This window comes from Larus michahellis, chromosome W (assembly GCF_964199755.1).
Source record: "Larus michahellis chromosome W, bLarMic1.1, whole genome shotgun sequence".
NCBI lineage: Eukaryota > Metazoa > Chordata > Aves > Charadriiformes > Laridae > Larus > Larus michahellis.
Genome location: NC_133929.1, coordinates 25,566,286 through 25,588,118, shown reverse-complemented (window position 1 = coordinate 25,588,118; position 21,833 = coordinate 25,566,286). Strand labels below are relative to the sequence as shown.

The following is a 21,833-nucleotide window of genomic DNA, read 5'->3' as shown; positions in this document are numbered from 1 at the left end:
CGCCTTCATATCTTGTAAGGTCGATAACACCAACCACCATGTCGTCGCTAACGGTGATGCCTCTTTGTCTCCTTTACTTATCACTTCCCACAGTTTTTTCCCAACAGCCTCCCATATTTCTGGTTTAAAAGCTGTCTGGGGCTCTGGTGCAAATCCGTTCTCTCAGCACCAGGTTAACAACCTTCGGAGCATACGCTCATCGTATTTCACCCCTCTCTTAGAGAGGATATGCAGGAGAAGTCTTAATATAGCCCCTTCTTCTTTTGTTACTTGTCCCATCTCCTGCCCCATTTAATCAGTTTGAGCAACAGTTTCGCTGGTGTTTCAATCCCTCTCTTAGAGAGGATCCCAGCGAGTAGCGTGGCCGCAGCTTCTGTTTCCATAGCTGCGCCTGGGAGGTGAGGAGCGACCTCACGCCGTTGTCTGCTCACGCTGATGCGCCCAAGCAGCACGTCTCCCAGCCGAAGTTTCCCACTCCCCTCCTCTAGCTGCTTACCGCAGTCTCGGAGAACTCAGTCGCGCTGAACCATCCTCTGCTACCAGATGTTGGAGTGGGAGACGGACCCGGCGTAACGATGGAGTCTCAATATGAGTATGATCGTTCTCCCTTTATTCAAGTTTTCACAGAGTATATATAGACAGGCAATAAGAGCACGCGCTAGCGGCAGCTATATGATTGGCTTACAGTCTCTGTCCACGCACTGTCCATGCAGTTCATTCACAGATCAGATTGGTTACAAGAATTCACATAGTAAATTACTTAGTCATTAGCACAACATGTTTTCTACCTTCTCAGTTCCTGTTTTTCCCATGTACTAATTCCATCTTCTACCACCTGTTTTGCCCTTAATCTAATCTCTCATAGTAGGGAGGCTGGCTCACGTGACCATTTTCTCTCAGACACATTCCTACAGGCCCTAGCCTTCCTCATTGCATCCCTGCATACTCTGACAGTGTTCCTATGCTCCTCCCAAGTGGCCAGTCCCTTTCTCCACATTCTGTAAACTTCCTTCTTCCATCTGAGTTTTTCCAGAAGCTCCTTGCTCATCCATGCAGGTTTTCTGCATCCTTTGCCTGATTTCTTGCTCCTAGGGATGCACCGATGTTGAGCTTGGAGGAAGTGGTGCTTGAATATTAACCAGCTCTCTTGCACCCCCTGTAAATTATAGGCCTGTCAGTCTCCCTTCAGCGCCTGGTAAAATTATGGAGAAGGTTATTCTGGGAGTTACTGAAAAACACTTGAGAGACAATGCAGTCATTGGTCATAGCCAGCATGGGTTCACGAGGGGAAAGTCCTGATTAACCAACTTAATTTCCTTTTATGACAAGGTCACCCATCTAGTTAACCAAGGGAAGCCAGTAGATGTGGTGGTTTTGGATTTTAGCAAAGCTTTTGATACTGTCTCTCACAGTATCCTTCTGGACAAGATGTCTAGCACACAGCTATACAAGTCCATAATATGTTGGGTGAACAATTGGCTGATGGGTCAGGCTCAAAGAGTTATAGTAAATGGCGTTACATCAGGCTGGCGGCCAGTCATCCGTGGGGTTCCCCAGGGCTGAATTTTAGGGCCAGTGCTCTTCAATGTTTTTATAAATGATCTGGGAGCAGGAGTCGAATGTACGTTAAGTAAGTTTGCCGATGATACTAAACTAGGAGGAGCTGTGGACTCCCTCGAAGGTAGAGAGGCCTTACAGAGAGATCTGGATAGACTGGAGAGCTGGACAGTCACCAACTGTGTGAAATTCAAGAAAAGCAAGTGCTGGATTTCCCACCTGGGATGAGATAATCCTGGTTATATGTACAAATTGGGGGACAAGAGGCTAGAGAACAGCCCCGTGGAAAGGGATCTGAGAGTCTGGGGTGATGGCAAGTTGAATATGATCAACAGTGTGCTCTGGCAGCTAACAGGGCCAATTGTGCCCTGGGGTGCATCAAGCACAGCATAGCTAGCTGGTTGAGGGAGGTGATTGTCTCACTCTACACTGCAGTGGTGTGGCCCCACCTCGAGTAGTGTGTGCAGTTTTGGGCACCTCAATATAAGAAGGACATGAAACCATTAGAGTGTGTCCAGAGGAGGGTGACCAAGATGGTGAAAGGTCTCGAGGGCAAAATTTATGGGGAGTGGCTGAGGTCACTTGGTTTGTTCAGCTTGGAGAAGAGAAGGCTGAGGGGTGACCTCATTGCAGACTACAACTTCCACAAGAGGGGGCAGTGGAGGGGGAGGTGCTGATCTCTCTCTGGTGACCAGTAATAGGGCATGAGGAAATGGAATGAAGCTGCATCAGGGGATATTCAGATTGGACATTAAGAAGAAGTTCTTCACTGAGAGGGTGGTCGGTCACTGGAACAGGCTCCCCAGGGAAGTGGTCATGGCACCAAACCTGTCAGAGTTCAAGGAGTGTCTGGACGACGCTTTTAGTCATATGATATTTTTTTAGGTAGTCCTGCGAGGAGCAGGGAGTTGGACTCGATGATCCTTATGGGTCCCTTCCAACTTGAGATATTCTATGATTCTATGAAGGACAGTCAAGCCTGTGTGCCTGGTACTGGCTGTGGGGGAGGGGGATGAGTTTCTGTATTTTCTCCAAACCTGGTGTGTATGGGGGGTGTGTAATTTACTAGTAAACTTCAAGCTGAACTAGCTGGCTAGTAGGAGGCCCTGGCTCCAGGCATTGGCACCGGACAGACAGAGGGAGCCATGCCAGTACTCAGGGAATCTGCGAGTGTGCATGTGCTTGTGAATCTAGAGAGCGTGTTGTGCATGTGTGCGTTCACTAGTGAACTTCTATCTCTGCCAGACAAAGAGGAGGAAGGGGACTTGGCTGTCTATATGTTTTATGTGAGTTCTGTATGTGAGTGTTGTTGAAGGTAGCACCTTCTCTGTAGCAGTCTGTGTAGCTGGCTGTGTCAGTGTCCTGTGCACGTTTAGATAGTCCTGTGAGGAGCAGGGAGTTGGACTTGATGATCCTTATGGGTCCCTTCCAACTTGAGATATTCTATGAATCTATGATTCGATAAATTTCAAAACAAAAAAAAACCCAAAAGAATATTAAAGGAAACCACTTTGACCTCACAGAAATGCTTTTTAATCCCTTTAAAACCTCATTTCATTAAAACACATTTTTACAGGGAGTTTCCACTTTTACGTAGTAATATTCTCCCATAGGGAAAACCCCCCAAATTTTTTATCACAAAAATCTTGCTGTACCATAACGGATTAAAAAATTATTTAAAACTTCTAAAATGTTCTTTAGTTAATAAAATGGGATGTATCATCAGGTTCTTTTCATATAATCCAACCCATAAAGCAATTGTTTTTTCTCTCTTAGAAAAGTAATGCTGAACAATAATAAAGTTGTAGCTGCTTTTGCCTTTTCAGTACTGGTCTCCTACTTCTGTGTTCATTTATTTCCAACAATTTTTTAATGCTCTGAAGTTTCCCACAGTTTCCCACAGTGTTCTAATGCTGCCACACTAGTTAAGCATTATGCCCTATGAAGCAAATCAAAACGGGCTTGAACTTGCTGCCACTTACATAAAAAACACAATACTTCACTATTCTAGAGCAATAGCTACAGGACTTTGGGAGGGCCTACTGAAATGGAGAAGTGCCAGATTCCCCACTTCTGAAAACTAGATCTACCAGATCTGCAAACTTAACCACTGCTTTACAGTAATTCCACCCATTTTCTGAATAGAAAAATGCACCTCAGCAGTAAAAGTGGGAGGTAGTCTTTCCAAAGTAGCCATTGCTTGGAGATTGGCTGGGCATCGGGCTGCTTGTGGGAAGTGGTGAGTGATTGCCTTTGCATCACTTGTTGGTTCTCTTGTGTTTTGTTCCCCCCCCCTTTCCTTCACTTATTCAACTGTCTTTATCTCAACTCACAAGCTTTTCCTCGCTTTTGCTCTTCTGATAAGGGCAACAAGAAAAACTTCTATAAATAATCAGTGATAAAAGGAAGACTAAGGAAGATGTGGGCCCTCTCCATAAGGAAACAGGAGACCTGGTCACCCAGGATATGGAGAAGGCTGAGGTACTAAATGATTTCTTTGCCTTGGTCTTCACCAGCAAGGGCTCTAACCACGCCACCCAAGTTGCAGAAGGCAAAGGCAGGGGCTGTGAGAATGAAGAACAATGTAGGTGAAGATCCAAGAACAAGACCATCTAAGGAACCTGAAGGTACACAAGTCCATGGGACCTGATGAAATCCATCCACGGGTCCTGAGGGAACTGGCAGATGAAGTTGCTAAGCAGCTTTCCATTATATTTCAAAAGTTTTGGCAGTCCGGAGAAGATCCCACTGACTGGAAAAGGGGAAACATAATCCCCATTTTTAAAAAGGAAAAAAAGGAAGACACGGGGAACTACAGACTGATCAGTCTCATCTCTGTGCCCAGCAAGATCATGGAGCAGATCCTCCTGGAAACTATACTAAGGCACATGGAAAATAAGGAGGTCTTCACTAAAGGCAAATCATGCCTGACAAATTTGGTGACCTTCTATGACGACGTTACAGTGCTGGCGGATAAGGGAAGAGCAACTGACATCATCTACCTGGATTTGTGCAAAGCGTTTGACACTGTCCCACACGACATCCTTGTCTCTAAATTGGAGACATGGATTTGACGGATGGACCACTCGGTGGATAAGGAACTGGCTGGATGGACGCACTCAAAGGGTTGTGGTCAACGGCTTGATGTCCAAGTGGAAACCAGTGACAAGTGGTATTCCTGAGCGGTCGGTATTGGGACTGTTGCTGTTTAACATCTTTGTCGGCAACAGGGATGTTGGGATTAAGTGCACCCTCAGCAAGTTTGCTGATGTCACCAAGCCGTGTGGAGCGGTCAACACACTGGAGGGAAGGGATGCCATCCAGAGGGACCTGGAGAGGCTTGAGAGGTGGGCCCAGTCCAATCTCATGAAGTTCAACCAGGCTGAGTGCAAGGTCCTGCACTTGGGTCATGGCAATCCCAAGCACAAATACAGGCTGGGCAGAGAATGGATTGAGAACAGCCCTGAGGAAAAGGACTTGCGGGTGTTGGTGGATGAGAAGCTGGACATGAGCTGGCAATGCGTGCTTGCAGCCCAGAAAGCCAACCATATCCTGGGCTGCCTCAAAAGAAGCATGGCCAGCAGGTCAAGGGAGGTGATTCTGCCCCTCTGCTCTGCTCTTGTGAGATCCCCACCTGGAGTACTGGGTCCAGCTCTGGAGTCCTTAGCACAAGAAGGACATGGACCTGTTGGAGCGAGTCCAGAGGAGGGCATCAAAGATGATTAGAGGGCTGGAGCACCTCTCCTATGAGGATGGGCTGAGAGAGTTGGGGTTTGTTCAGCCTGGAGAAGAGAAGGCTTTGGGGAGACCTTATAGCAGCTTTCCAGTATCTGAAGGGGCCTACAAGAAAGATGGAGAGGGACTTTTTACAAGGGCATGTAGTGATAGGATGAGGGGTAATGGCTTCAGACTGGAAAAGGGTAGATTTAGATTAGATATCGGGAAGAAATTTTTCACTATGAGGGTGGTGAGACACTGGAACAGGTTGCCTGGAGAAGTTGTGAAGGCCCCATCCCTGGAGGTGTTCAAGACCAGGCTGGATGGAGCTTTGAGTAACCTGATCTAGTGGGAGGTGTCCCTTCCCATGGCAGGGAGGTTGGAACTCGATGATCTTTAAGGTCCCTTCCAACCTAAACCATTCTATGATTCCCCCATAATGCTGGGGGAGGGATGGTGAGTGAGTGAGCAGCTGGTGGGTTCTTAGTTGCTGGATAGGGGCAACCCACCAAAATCCTTTTTGGCACCCAGTGTGGGTCTCGAGGAGTTTGAGATAAAGACAGATTTGATCAGAGTGTGCAAGACTGAATTTATTGGTGTGTTGTGGTTTAGCCTCAGATGGCAACAAAGAACCATGTGGCCGCTCTCTCAAAGCTTACACACACACACACACGGGGAAGAATCAGAAGAAAAAGGCAAAACTCGTGGGTTGAGACAAAGGCAGTTTAACAGAACAGCAAAGGGAACAGGAAAACAACAACAATAACACGAATAGAGGGATATACAAACACGATTACAGAACCGCTGCTCACCAACCCGACCAGGGATGCCCCAGCCCGTTCCCAAAGCGGTGACTTCCTGCCCCCTCCCCCAGCAGCTACAGACTGGGCATGGCTCACATGGGATGGAATACCTGTGTCCCTGACAGAGCCTGGGGAGAATTAACCCTATCCCCGCCGGAACCAGGAAAGGCGTTATACCTGTTTGGCCATTACTTGGTAGGTTGTTACTTACTGTTGCTTGCCACGATGTTGACTTGTTTGATCTTGATACTGGTTTATTTTTTCACCTCACCTGCTCCATGGCATGCTCCCTCTCTTGCTATACATCAAAATCCAGGGCTTGTTAATGGCTGCTTTTGACATTTGCTGTTAGCTATCTTGTTTATCGTTCTGTTTTTCTTTGCCTGGGAGAGCTACGATAAAAATACTGGCCTTAAGCCTAATCTGGTATTTGGGCCCTGCAATGCTGCCATCCCAGTACTCCAAGAAACATCCCATGGAAGACAATTAACAATTACACCTTTCTCCTCCTCTAGGAGCCACTTTATGGGGGAAATTAAGGATGGCACGTCCCCCTTCTTCTCCTCCAGGGTAGATGTTTTCTGCCTTGTTGCAATGGGCCTTCAGTTTATTGAACATCCCTGTGTAACCAGAATGCTTGTATTGGTGTCTGCCATGAAATCGATTTTGGCTTTTCCTAAGGTTAACCAACTGGTTTGGAATGTGTAAGAGACGGACTGTAAATTCCCTGAGGAGGGGCAGAAGGCCCTCCAAGCCTTCAATGGAATGCCTCAAACACTCGCAAGGAAATAAATAATGCAGGCCTGGCCTTCAAAGAACTGATAAGGCTCACACTTCTGGCGCCTGAAAGTGTCGGAGAACTGTCTTGTGAAGACAAGATAGTTCTGCCACTCGTGTGGTGAGCTTGCTAGTTCTCAGTTCTCGAGGCCATTGTGTCCGATGAGTGACCTTTGCTTCATTATCCAGGAAATGCATATAAAAGCGCACACTCCTGCATATGCTAATGAAGATTTGTCTTGGTTCCGGCGGGGATAGGGTTAATTTTCCGCAGGCTCCGCAGGGACACAGATATTACATCCCATGTGAGCCACACCCAGTCTGTAGCTGCCGGGGGAGGGGGCAGGAAGTCGCTGCTTGGAGCAGGCTGGGGCGTCCCGGAGTCTGGTCGGGGAGCAGCGGGGAGCGGCAGTTCCGTAATCGTGTTTGTATATCCCTCTATCCGTGTTATTGTTGTTTTCTTGTTCCCTTTGCTGTTCTGTTAAACTGCCTTTGTCTGAACCCGAGAGTTTTGCCTTTTTCTTCTGATTCTTCCCGTACTGGGAAAGCTCGAGCGAGCAGCACGTGGTTCTTTGTTGCCATCTGAGGCTAAACCACGGCAAGATTATAGAGATCATGCTAAACATGTATAACTATGGCACTCGTCTCTCCACCCAAATCATGCTACACATCACCTGGGAGAAGGGAGAAACCTGAGACAAGGCTGTCCTCAGCAAGGGGGGTGGACCATGCTAATTCAGCAAACATAAAAGGGGAAAATAAGTGCCCCTGGAGGGGGGAACAAAGAAGAAACAAAAGAAGATTGGGCCTGTGAAGATTCCCTGAAAAAGATGCTGGAACCAGGACCAGTGATCTCTTTATCTCTCTTTTTTCTCTGTCTTTTCCTTTCTCTATCCCTCAGTTTCTCTTTTCTCTTAGAGTTGTTAAGTAACAGTTAGAGTTGTTAAGTAATGACCTTAAGTACCGCTTGCCATAAGTTGTTGTATACCTGTTGTTAAGTAACACAATGCATACCTCACCATTTGCCATAATTTGTCATATACCTAACCAATTATCGTGGACTTGTTAAGACCTATGCTAACCATTTCGGGAAGCTAATAAATGTTTCTATATGGACCTTGAGATTTATCTCACCTTAGTCCATGCTGTTGGGAATTTACGAATCTGAAGTCACTTACCCCCCTCTTTTCTGAGAGTGGGATGCGACAGAATGCCACACAGGGATGTGCCCTGAGGCAGTTGAGTCATGGGTGGCAAGGTGTGTGGGAGAATTTAGGCAGGTGTCTAGAGTGGTTTTCACCTCCAATGGTCTGAGACCACACCCAAACAGGCACAGAATCCTGTTGAACTGGCAGGGCACTTGAAGAAAGGATGCCCTGGCTATGCCAAAGAAACACAACTTCTCACACTGTGTTGGGGCCTGGCCTATGCCTACCGAGCCTCTGTCCAGCACCCTCAAAGGAGTGAGAGCATCTCTGAATCTGAGGATATACAAATGGACACTGTAGCTAAGCCAGAGACCCAACCCTTGACTATAACAGTCACTCCTGCAGTAAAGAAAAAACAATGGAAGAGGAGGTCAACTAGGTTAGTCAGGGAGGAAGAGACAGAAATCATAAATGAGTAGGAAAAAACCCAGTCCCTGTCCTTGAGCATGCTGCAAGACATGCAGAAAGATTATGGCCATCAGCCATGTGAGCTGTTTGCATCACATGTTTGCTGGGACCCACAGTCAGGAATTAGAGGGTAAGGAAGCCCAGCAGCTGGTATCCCTAGCTAGGGACCAGGGAATCAACAAAGGGATCAGAAGATGGGCCTCTGGAGGTGGCTCCTGTCAAGCATGAAGGCAAGCTATCCTCTCAAGGAAGATCTTGTGAAATACTGTGGTGGGTTAACCTTGGCCGGCAGCCAGATGTCCACCTAGTTGTTCGCTTGCTCTCGCTTCTCAACAGGACAGGGGGAGAAAATAAGATGGAGAAGCTCATGAGTCATGATAAAAGCAGGGATATTGCTTACCAGTTATTGTCATGGGCAAAACAGATTCGACTTGGGGAAAATTAATTTAATTTATTGCCAATTAAAAATAGATTTGGGTAGTGATAAACAAAGACAAAAACTAAAACACCTCCCCCACACACCCCCGTCTTCTTCCCAGACTCAATCTCACTCCTTCATTCCCAACTCTTATACCTCCTCCCCTTTCCCTGAGTGGTGCAGGGGATATGGGGGTTTGTGGCCAGTTCATAACAGTTCCTCTCTGCCACTCCTTCCTCCTCACACTTTTCCCCTGCTCCAGTGTGGGTCCTCTCTACCGGCTACAGTCCTTCAGGAAAAGACTGCTCCAGTGTAGGTCCTCCACAGGCCACGGTTCCTGCCAGGAGCTTGCTCCAGCGTGGGCTCTCCACTGGCTGCAGCTTCCTTCAGGGCATATCCACCTGTTATGGCATGAGGTCCTCCATGGGCTGCAGTGTGGATATCTGCTCTGAGGTGGACCTCCATGGGCTGCAGGGGGGCAATGTGCTTCACCATGGTCTCTCCATGGGCTGCAGGGGAATCTCTGCTCTGGTGCCTGAAGCACCTCCCCCTCCTTCTTCTCCATCCTTGGTGTCCACAGGATTGTTTCCCACTCTTCTTTTTTCCCTCACTCCTCTCTCTCTCTCACATTTCTGTGCAGGATTTTTTACCCTTTCTCAAATATATTATCACAGAGGTCCCACCAGCTTCTCTGACTGGCTCAGCTTTGGCCAGTGGTGGGTCCATTTTGGAGCTGGCTGTCTCTGTCCTTCATGGGGGCAGCCTCTGGTCTCTTCTCACAGATGCCACCCCTGCAGTCCCGTCCCGTCCCCCCCCCCCAACGTTGCTATGTACAAGTGGCAACCATTGAGGAAGTATCCAGTATCTGAGGAAATTAGCAGTGGTGGAGGTGATCTATAGCAACCTGGACAGCAACCAGGCCTCCAAAGATCCATATGAAGTCCAGTGCATGTGGTCCATGTGGTGGAATTTTGTACGGAACACACCAATGTCGTACGCCAGTGATAACGGACTAGATGGACATCGAGGCACAAACTGTGGATAGACTAACCTGCCAGCTCCAGCAATTCGAAGAGAATCTCTCTTCCTCCCCAACCCTACTGGCCTGTGTCTCAGCTGTGGACAAGTTCAGAGACTCAAAGAGAATATGTCTTTGTCCTTGCCCCTACAGGCTGGCATCTCAGCTATCAAGAGCGCCATAGGGAGTAAGCCTTTCTCTGTTCAAGGAAAAGGAAAAAGAAATGGGCACACACTGCATGCCACCCTGTGGTTCTATCTGTGCAACCACAGGGAGGAAATGAGGAAGTGGGATGATGCATCTACCTCAAACCTGGAAGCCCACATCCGTGAATTGTAAGGAAAAACAGCAGCCAAAAAGCGTCTATCCAGGAAGATTACTGCTTTGGTTGCTGTTGAGCAGTTTCCCAGACACAGTAGAAGGGCTGATCCTATTTCTGATCCTGATGAAGGGGCTTCCAGTTTGCAATTACAGGAGTCAAGTAATGAATGCTCTGACTAGGAATAGGGGGGCCCTGCCTCTGTCCAGGTGGAGGAAAGGGATGACTGGGTTTACTACTGGACTGTGTGGATTCAATGGCCTGGCACATCAAATCCACAGAAGTATAAGACTCTGGCAGACATTGGTGCACAGTGTATCCTAATGCCATCAGGGTACAAGGGGATGGAACCCATCTGGATTTCTGGAGTGAGAGGGGGATCCCAAATGTTGTCTGTGTTGGAGGCTGAGCTGAGCCTAACAGGGGACAAGTGCCAAAAGCATGCTATTGTGACTGGCCCAGAGTCCCCGTGTATCCTTGGCTACCTCATGAGACGGTACTTCAAGGATCCAAAAGGGTACTGGTAGTCTTTTGGTGTAGCCACCATGGATACAGAGAAGATTACACAGCTGAAGGTATCTACCCTCAGTTACCAAAGGTGAGACTTGCAAAGCTCTGTATTATTATGAAGAATAAGACATGCTTTCTTTCATATCTACTTTGTAAGCAAAAATTCTTTACTATGAAAAGATAATTACAACAATACATCGCTGTGACCATCACCTCAACATAAGACTACTGCAATGAATTAGATCTAAAGTTTGTGGTAGTCACCAGCTTCACCTGCCACAGACAAGGCACTGCCTTCAACAGCACCGACATATAGGACTCACATAAAACATAAGTATAGACAGCCAATTCCCCTTCCTCCTCTTTGGCTGGTAGAGATAGGTCACTTTGTGAAGGCACACACACAATGCTCTCTAGATTCACAAGCATACGCACATTTGTGGATCCCCCCAAGTACTGGCACAGCCCCCTCTGTCCTCTCTGTACTCCTGGTTGGATCCTGGGCCTTCTTACCCACTTCACAGGTCCCCTACTTACTGGCTATGCCCAGACCTGAGGTCCCCCCTACTCACTGGCTAGTCCAGCTTGAAGTTTGCTGGCGAATACACACACCCACACCAGGTCTGGGGAAAGATACAGACACTTGACACCCCCGCCAGCAGCAGGCACATCGGCTGTGACCTGCGGTCCTGCTCCAGCCACTGGCGCTGGTCCCCCCAGTAGCTGGTTTTCAGGATACACACTGTTCCTGCCCCAGAGTTTGGAGGTAAAAGACCCCCCCTCATTAGCTGACACCACAGGCTGTGGGGTGCCTACACCCCTGCTTTGATTTGAGTAGCTGGCACCAAGTCCACTCACAGCAGTCTCAACAGTAGCTGGCATTTAGTCCTTGCAGCACACATACACATGGGATAGAGTGAGATTACACAGAGAGACAGCTAAAAAAAGATTTAATAAGAAGATATAAGAAGATAGGACAGACTGTGGCGATCAGGTTCAGGGCTCAGCCAGACAAGTGTACTGACCAGCTCTGTTTTGCATGCAACCAGCCCCTTTTATACACCTTTCTGTCTATCCCCCTCTTTGTACTTCCCTGCTCCCCCTTCCCCCTGCACAGTCTCATCAGTTGGCATAGTTCCATCGACTCCATTCCAACATCCTGGACCCTCAGGTTTGCATTCTTATCAGTTGCAAAGTCCTGGTTTGCCTGCAGTTTCTGGATAACCCATCAATTAGTGCGACTGACCAGATTTGTTCTTGTCACTGGCTCCCTTATAATTTCTTGGTCAGATTTGTGTCTCTGTATGTTCTTGCTTATGGCTCCTTTGACCAGATACCCCTAAAGGAGCAGACACTTTCCTTCCACATATCCTTACACTCTCCCACTTAAAGGCAATATCAGAAGAAGCTACACCACCTCTTCTCTTTCCCATAGAGCCTGGATGGGCCTCCTGTGGCATCCCTTCTGTGGGCTGCAAACATCAGGCAGAAGCCCGACTCCATTGGGCATTACCTGTGCAGGGTACAAGGGATGTGGATGCTGGACACTCATGACTCCATTAGAGGCAATAGACATGTACATATTGAGGCACTTAAGATCAATAACACTTACATGAGTAACACTTCGTATAGGCAAGTCCAGTCATTTGGTTTTGATAGCAGCATCTCCCCGGGCACTGGGTCATGGGCCAGGTGGATTCTGCAGTTTTGGTCTCATTCAGTAGGGCTGGATGATTCACATCAGGGTTAGCTCTGTGCTGATTGATGAGTCACATCACAGTATCTAAGACAGTTAAGTTTACTTCTTAGTTTTTTAGAACCAGTCATTGTTTGGCACCATTTCTAATGTTAGTCCATATTGCACATTCTTTCACAAACCATAAAAGAATTAGTAAATCTGTTGTTCTTCTTGCTATACTCGCAAAGGCATTTTGCCTGCAATTTGCAGGGAGTTGAGTAAATTATTCTGTCCAGATTCACTGCAGGGTACTTACTGCCTCCTGGGTAGCTGCAGTACAATTAGTGTAATGCTCTCCCTCACCTCTCCCTTCAGGGAAAGAAGGATGAGAGAGAAAGACACTTATGAGTTTAAAAGAAACAAAATTAATTTAATGAAATGTTAATAATAAAATCATAAAAAGAAAATATAATAATATCAATAAGAAAAGAATGAAATATATACAATATATACAAAACCAGTATCAAGCTCCCAGGATGATGACCATATCACCGGCAGGCAGTGTGAAAGTCTCAGACTGGACTCAGTGATGGAAAACAACTGGATCCCGGATCTGGATTCAGGATCGCAGGGATCAGGCTCAAAGGCAGAGGAACAGAGTTCTCCTCGGACGATGGCACTTGAAGAAAGAGAGGACTGACCTTTGAGCCCTGTCCTGGTTCCAGCGGGGGTAGGGTTAATTTTCCGCAGTCTCCGGCAGGGACCATGTGAGCCATGCCCAGTCTGAGCTGCTGGGGGAGGGGGTAGGAAGTTGAGGCTTGGAGCGGTCTGGGGCGTCCCGGGTCCGGTCGGTGAGCAGCGGTTCTGTAATCGTGTTTGTATATTCCTCTATCCGTGTTGTTGTTATTTTTTTGTTCCCTTTGCTGTTCCGTTAAACTGCCTTTGTTTCAACCCACGAGTTTTGCCTTTTTCTTCCGATTCTTCCCCGGGGGGGTTGGGAAGCTTTGAGAGAGCAGCGCGCGGTCTGAGGCCAAACTACAACAGTCCTTTTTGGCGCCCAATATGGTGCACAAAGGGTTGAGATAACGACAGAATCCAACTAGAGCTTGTAAAAAACGAATTTGTTGTATGCATTTATTGTATTAGGTAAATAGTCGCTCATCACCATGTTGCTTGATATGTTCTCGTGGGTGTGTTATGTAAATTCCTATATGGCTTATGTACTCCCTGTGATGCTGTTTATCATGTCTGGGAGAGGGATCAGGATTATCATTTTGCTGTCCTGTGCGATATCAGCTTATGATATGATAACATCACTGTTCAGATGGTTATGTTGGTGTGTTTATGTGGTATTGCTGTCCTGTCCGTACATTGGGCACCGTCTCTCAGAATTTATTAATAATTACACCCAGTCTGTGGGGGAAACAGGGGGGGACACTTTCCCCAGTCATTTTGCCTCCCTTTTCTCCTTCGGGTCAGGTATGACAGCTTTTAAGAATTTTGAATATCCTTGGGATGCTCAAATGAGCATGTTCCTAGTGTTATGTCTGCTGAATATGTTCCAGGTCTTGTTTAGGGTTAAGCGACTATTTAAGACTACCACCCAGAGATCTGCCCTGAGGCTGGATAGTCAGGGGTGGCATGGCATGTGGGAGAACATGGGCAGGTACTTGGAGACCTTCTCACCTCCAGTGGTCTGGGACTTCACCCCTGAACAATTACAGGACCCTGATAGAGTAGTAGAATATTTGAAGGGAAAATGCTGTGGCTATTCTAGAGAGGCACAACTCACTGCACTGTGCTGGGCCCTGGCCAGTAGCTACCAGGCACTGCTCCCTGTTACGCAGCACCCTCAGGGGAAAGAGGTGGAGACCAGAACGACAGACACTGTAGCTACTGCAACCCCTGCAACAGGCACTGCAGCTGCTGCAACCCCTGTGACAGACACTGTGGCTACTCCAACCCCTGCAACAGACACTGTGGCTGCTGCAACACCTGAGACGGGCACTGCAGCTACTCCAACCCCAGTGGCAGCCCCTGTGGCTACTCCAACCCCCGTGGCAGCCACTGCAGCTACTCCAGCCCTGGTGGCAGCCAATGCCACTTAACCAGGGAACTAATCCGTGCCAGTATCAGTTGCCCCTATACAGAAGAAGAAGTACACAAAGAAATCAGTTCGCTTAGTAAGAGATGATGATGAACCAGGGCCATCACGAGAGCAGGAGGAAGAGGCAGAACCAGAGATAATTACTTGATCCCTATCCTTGAGCGAGCTGCGGGATATGCGAAAAGATTTCAACCAACTTTCAGGCAAGCACATTGTCACCTGGCTGCTCCCGGTGTTGGGATATCGGGGCCAGTAGCCTGGAATTAGAGGGTAGGGAAGCCAGGCAGCTGGGATCCCTGTCTAGGGAAGGGGGCATTGACGAGGCAATTGGGAAGAAGACCCAAGCCCTCAGCCTCTGGAAACGACTCCTGTCAGGCGTGAGGGAGAGGTACCCCTTCAGTGAAGATGTTGTATGTCAACCAAACAAGTGGACTACCATGGAAAGAGGTATCCAGTACCTGAGAGAATTAGCCGTGCGGGAGGTGATTTATTATGACTTGGACGATGCAGACTTACCCACAGACCCCTATGAGGTCCAATGCACAAGGGCCATGTGGTGGAAGTTTGTACGGAGCGCACCATCATCATATGCCAACTCATCACAGGATCACGGAATTTTTCAGAGTTGGAAGGGACCTCTAGAGATCATCTAGTCCAACTCCCCTGCTAAAGCAGGATTGCCTAGAGCACATTACTCAGGACTGCATCCAGGCGAGTCTTGAAAGTCTCCAGAGAAGGGGACTCCACAACCTCCCTGGGCAGCCTCATTGGCAGTAATGGAATGGAAAGGCGAAGAGGGACCAACGGTGGATGAGGTGGCTGGCCGGCTCCGGCGATATGAAGAAAGTCTCTCTTCCCCCCTTGTCTCAGCTGTGGAGAAACTGTCCCAGAAGGTCCAGCCACTTGAAGAGAATATGTCCTACTCCCCACCTGCACGGGCCAGCATCTCAGCTATTAGAAGCAGGCATTTCCCCACTCAAGAGAGAGAGTACAGAGGGTACACACCACGAGGCACCCTGTGGTTCTACCTGCATGACCACAGGGAGGACATGAGGAAGTGGGATGGACAACCTACTTGGATCCTGCGGACACGGGTACAGGAGTTGCAAGGAAGAATGACCACAAAAGGGGATCCCTCCAGGAAAAGTGCCGCCCCAGTTTCCAGCGGGCCGTTCCCCAGACAGAGCAGAAGGCCTGATCTTGCTTCTGATCCTCTTGAAGGAACTTCCAAGTCATTTCTGCAAGAAGTGAGTACCAGATACTATGACTAGTATTAGAGGGGCCCTGCCTCCGCCCAGGTGGAGGAAAGGGACAACCGGGTTTATTGGACGGTGTGGATTCGATGGCCTGGCACATCAGACCCCCAGGAGTATAAGGCTCTAGTGGACACGGGTGCGCAGTGTACTTTAATACCATCAAGCTATAGAGGGGCAGAACCCATTTGTATTTCTGGGGCCACAGGGGGATCCCAAGAGTTGACTGTACTGGAGGCAGAAGTGAGCCTAAGTGGGAATGAGTGGCAAAAGCATCCCATTGTGACTGGCCCAGAGGTTCCATGCATCCTTGGTATAGATTACCTCGGGAGAGGGTATTTTAAGGACCCAAAAGGGTACCGGTGGGCCTTTGGCATAGCTGCCTTGGAGACGGAGGAAGTTAAACAGTTGTCTACCTTGCCTGGTCTCTCGGAGGACTCTTCTGTTGTGGGGTTGTTGAGGGTCGAAGAACAGCAGGTGACCCACTTTAATCTTAACAGCCTGATCGATCTGCTGGTTGTTCTGATGTTCCTCCGTGGCCCGATTCTTGGGTACATGGGCATCTACGTGATGTAGTTTCACAACCAGATTCTCTATCCGGGCAGCAATATATTGCCACAATTCGCCAGCCCTCAGTGCAGAGGGTTTGCCTCTGCACTGCCAGTTGTCCTGCTTCCAATGCTGTAGCCACCCCCACAGAGCATTTGCCACCATCCATGAGTCAGTGTAGAGATAAAGTACTGGCCATTTTTCTTGCTCGGCAATGTCCAAAGCCAGCTGAATGGCTTTCACCTCTGCAAACTGGCTCGATTCACCTTGTCCTTCACTGGCTTCTGCAACTTGTCGTGTAGGACTCCACACAGCAGCCTTCCACTTTCGATGCTTTCCCACAATCTGGCAGGACCCATCAGTGAACAGGGCATATTTCTTACCATTTTCTGGCAGTTTATTATATGGTGGGGCCTCTTCTGCACGCGTCACCTCCTCCTCTGGTGACATTCCGAAATCCTTGCCTTCTGGCCAGTCCATGACCACTTCCAGAATTCCTGGGCGACTGGGGTTTCCTGTAGGAATGTATCTGAGAGAAAATGTCCATGTGAGACAGCCTGCCTACTATGAGAGATTAGATTAAGAGCAAAACAGGTGGTAGAAGATGGAATTAGTATATGGGAAAAACGGGACTGAGAAGGCAGAAAACATGTTGTGCTAATGACTAAGCAATTTATGACACGAATTCTTGTAACCAATCTGATGTGTGAATGAACTGCATGGACAGCGCGTGGACAGTGTAACTAGCTAATCAGAAATAAGCGAGTCGCCAACAATAACCATTATGGGAACTCAACCTATGGTAAATCCATTAATTACAATTTGCTTTGATTGTGAGCTGTTTAGAAGTATGAACTTTTTACCTCAAGTCTTCCAAAGGCTAACACACATATAGCAAAACGTATCAGTGATTTCTTTTCTGGACAATGTACCTTTATTATATATAACTTAATGTGTGCAATAATTAACTTAAAAACCCAGGCAACATCTGAAACTTTTTTATTTAAAGTCAAAAGAATTTACTGGATATTATTTTCTTACATTGCAACTTATTAAAAGAAAATACATTAAGATATAGTAGAATATACAAGTCACTTTGCGTAGATTTGTTACAAAGTGGGGAAAAGTTATGTCAAGTATTTAGATGATGTTCTTACTCACTGCATTTAGAAAGTCAGAAAACAGTCTATCTTGTATCAAAATAAAAAAAAAACACACCACACAGATGTTCACATGGGATGAGTCACTTCCAAGTGTGTATGCTCACATAAGTTTAAACAAAACAGAAACATATTCCAACACAAAAAAAGGTATCTTTAATGCCCTTCTATATCTTTTGCTCTCACATACCAAAAGTGTCAGCATTTGGTATTCGTAAATACCAAACCCGTGAACAGAAAATAAAACATTTACTTATAGCAAATTCAAAAAAGGCACATGAATAAGAAAGCTGGCACAGTAACACCAAAAAGCCCCTATCTACACAGCCTCCAAATGTATATTCAAACTTAAGGAAGTCTCCAAGCTGTACAGCATTGCTAGAGGAAAAACAGGAGCTTATTTCCCCATTTATTTGGGGGGAGCCACACATCATAAAGCTTCAAATGGCAACTGGGGTGCTCCCTCTCCCCCCACCTTCCCCCCCCCCCAGCAGTTATAGCCCAGCCAGCGTGCCTTGGTACACCAAGGGCAAAGCAAGAGAGCTGCAGCTCTGAGGCCAGGGACCCCGGGTACTGGTGGGGGCAGGCACAGCAGGAACCGAATTGACTTGGCCCTTTCTCTCCTTTCATCCTCGAGGATGCCACCGAACCCGGGCCTCCCATGCGCGGGGGCCCACTCGAACACAGGGCCCCAGGCCTGGACCAGACGGCAACCCCTCGGACTGATGTAGGACTCCGCACCCACGGTGCTACCAGCTACGCCAGGGCGGAGCCGCCACCAAGGAAGAAGCACCCCCGACTATTCCCGGCACCGCCGCCGCCACGCCCTCAGAAGAAAGCGCGAGCTGTACCTAGTGTGCCCAGCCTGCAGGTAAATCAGCTAGCGGGGCCGGCCAGCTGGACGGCCTGCCTACCGCCGCACACACCCCCCCCCCCATGCACCAGCTCCCTCGCGGGCGGGCAAGACACGGCGGAGTGTAGCCACATCCCACCCAAGCGACGACACTTCTAGGGTGTAATCACCACCAAGCGCACCACACCATACACAGGACCAACCTACCTACCTGACAAACCGAACCCCTCCACCACGACAGGGGTCACGACCAGCATCACATGAGTGAAGCCAGCAAATCAACGCCAGACTCGCTTCCCCCCCGTCAACCAATCTGGGCCCTCACCGTCCCTTGGTGACGCTCTGTGACTGGCGGCTAGTAAATGAGGGAAGAGGCGCTGCTGCTCCCGTTCTCCGGCTAGGGGGGAAGGACGCAATGAGCTTCCGGGGCGGGGAGCCGCAGGCGGTGGGTGGTGTGGCGCCCCACAGGGGGCTGAGGCTGTTGAAGGGAGGCGAGGACGGACGCCCCCTGCTTGTGTCCGTGGACCGTGTCCCTAGGGCCACCGCCCTGTCCTCGGCTTCTCGCCACTGAACTCCGGTGCCTCCACTTCAAAAGTTAGTGGAGAATGGAAAAAGAAGATTTGATTCGAACTTTAATAATTGGTGAGGAACATTTACATAATTACAACACTAAGATAATGTACACCAAGTTTAATATATTTGTATAGTTTTTCCGCTATTTAGTACTTGATCATGGAAATGTAGCTGAGAACATAAAAGAAATTTAAGAGACAAAAATATGGCAAAGTCTGAGAAAATAACTCACGGACATTGCAGTTTATATATAGAGAAAAAAATCTGATGCTTTATTATCTAGAGAATTTAGTACCAGGAACAGGTAACAAGAAGCAGCAAAAAAGCGGAGCTATTATTGTGACACTAACTTAAGAGGTTGGGGAAACATTGCATGAATATTAGTGTTCTATAGTCTCCTTTTAACATGCTCTGTTTTAAGCAAACAATTAAATTTAATTAAGAAGTAGTAACAAGGTCTGATATTGCAATGCATTCCATGCATAAGAACATAAGAACCACCATAACAGGTTAGATTATAGTTACAGACGAGTATCCTGTTTCAAGTAGCAGCCAGTAGCTGGTACTTCAGAAGGAGTCTAAAAAATAGGACGTGGACAATTCAGGCAATTCCAATCCAGGACTTGAGCTACAATTTGTTTCTAGACCATTGTGTTTAAAAAACACTAGTGAAACTATGCTGTGTGCACTCATCTGGCTGTATTTTTTAAGCCAGTGTGCTTTTTTCTTCCTTATGGAAGTCTTATGGTGACCATTTCCTTTACTTATCAGGTGGGGAAAAAAAAAGCTTCCTTCTGTACTTCCTCCATATGCACCTCATTGCAAGATCAGAACCTAAAATTAGAAGCAAATTTGCATAAGATTAAATACACATACACAATGGAGACAAATAACCAAAAGCTGTTATTTGATTTGCAGTAAAAAGTGTTTTTTTAAGATGTAATATACCATTGGATACTTTTCAATAATGTTATATTTAGGATAAAAATATTAATTTAGATGCAAATACCAAATTCAACATAAGAAATCATCAATGACAAGGTTTATGACAAATGCGGATGCAGCCAGCCTTATTCAACCCTGTTTTAGCTATACTTAAAGATTATATCCTATTGTATTGGGCAGATAACTTGTCAGTCAAGTTGTACACATGACTAAAAAAGATCTTTTATGATTATGTCTATGGCTTAGTAATTTAGTCAGCCTTGATAGTCTTGAACCTGATGAGAACCAGTAGAGGCTGCTGTGAGGTTAGAAGAATCTTTGTCCTTTGATTTTCCAATTACAGTTTAAAAATGTACCAAAGAACAAGCTTGACTTTTGAGGAAGAAAGGATTCCTTGTTTCTTTTTGTAATTAGTTGTTTTCAAACCCTTTGTATATTTATTAAATGAAGGAGGGAAAAAAGGGTAGGCCTATACTGTAGTCACTGCAGTATCATGTAGAAATATGCAAGCTATTAATTTAAATTAATTTCATTTAGAAATTGCAACCAATAATTTAATAGGAAAAAACATTAAAAGTTTATTAGCACTTGCAATTAAAAGCCTAAAGTAACAACTTTATTCCTGACAGGTTGCGTATGCTAATCCTCTCCTCTCTTCCCCACCTCAGTCTTCTCGCTCTGAATGTGTTCCTTTCCCACTCAGACCATACATGATTTCCTCTGCCCCAGTCCTACCTGGCCTGAGACAGGGCCCATAAGTTCATTAACATCAGCACCATAAATCAGCTGGTTTGGACAACCGTAGCAGTCAAGCATTGCTTCAGACGTCACTGCAAAATACAGAATCTGCCTGAGAAACTCAGTAAGCATATGAAAACATGCTGAGTTCTGGGGTGCAACACCGCAACACCTACCAGGCAGAATGCTTCATGGCTGAACTACTTGAAGTAATAGCAACTGTCTAGTAGAAATACCAGAAGAATTAAATTTATTATTCTGGTTCTGTCTTCTCACATGACTCATCTTCTGTAAACTTTCATGCTTTCATTTTTGCAAGCTTCCTACTTAATGAAGAATCTTCAGTCTGTCATCATATTCTATTCTCCCACCACTGTGACCCTAGAAATCCCAAGGGATTTGCTCCTTATATAGTAAGAGTCTTGTCCTATTCAGTTAAGCTGTAGGTTTCAAGAATCCTGTCTTTTTTGTTGCCAGTCTATAATTCAGTCAGCACATTTTCATGATTTTGCATGGGGTTTTTTCCTACCTTCATCTAATTTCATTTTGTTTATGGTTTATTGCATCTTGCATTCAGGAATCTAAGGCAAGTATCTGTTTTCTACTGCCAATATTCATGTTGAAAAACCTTAAAGTTATTCTTAGAGGACAGACACTTTAGCATTATATGACTTGAAGAATGCTAACGACTTTAAATGAAGTTACATGCGTGGAAGGAAATAAAAATGTAATTGTTCCTCACAATCACTCCTTCAAATTGCTAAATTCAACATCAAAAAATCTCTTGGATATACTGAAGTGAGGGATACAAATAAGTTAATAAATTCCCTAATAATTTCAGGGTTTTGACCAACAATGAGTTTCCTTGATCCTCAACAAGGGCATATCAATTCTTTCCTGTTGAGTTAGATTTGCTGCAATTCCTTGATGAGTTAGGCAGGAATGAATATTTCTAAACTATTGCATAACTTGGAAAAAATTGCAGTTAACTGTTTTACTCATTCTTTGTCTTTCTACAATGTCTTCTATTTGCTCTTACTATTACTATAAAGAAATACAGTAAAAAGGTTTAAATAACTACACAAAGGTTTTAAATAACTACACAAAGCATGCATAAAAGCATTGGTGCTTTTGTGCCAGATATAGAACACAATTACTACTATTATTATTATATATGAAAATTAATCTGATTCTTCTATTACATATCTAGAGAATAACATCATAAAACTCAGCCATGTTGAA

At 46.5% G+C, this 21,833-nt stretch overlaps 1 protein-coding gene across 1 annotated transcript; it reads right to left on the bottom strand.

Annotated features, from left to right (window-relative positions):
- Positions 1-13,515: 13,515 nt before the first annotated feature.
- Positions 13,516-18,649, bottom strand: LOC141735482 (ribonuclease H-like). The gene is made up of 3 exons (XM_074568348.1): positions 18,547-18,649; positions 16,190-16,851; positions 13,516-15,758 (listed from the first exon to the last, which is right to left on the bottom strand). Exons 2-3 carry the CDS (start codon positions 16,800-16,802, stop codon positions 15,592-15,594), a joined length of 780 nt encoding a protein of 259 aa, XP_074424449.1. The 5' UTR covers positions 16,803-16,851; positions 18,547-18,649; the 3' UTR covers positions 13,516-15,591.
- Between the last annotated feature and the right edge of the window lie 3,184 nt (positions 18,650-21,833).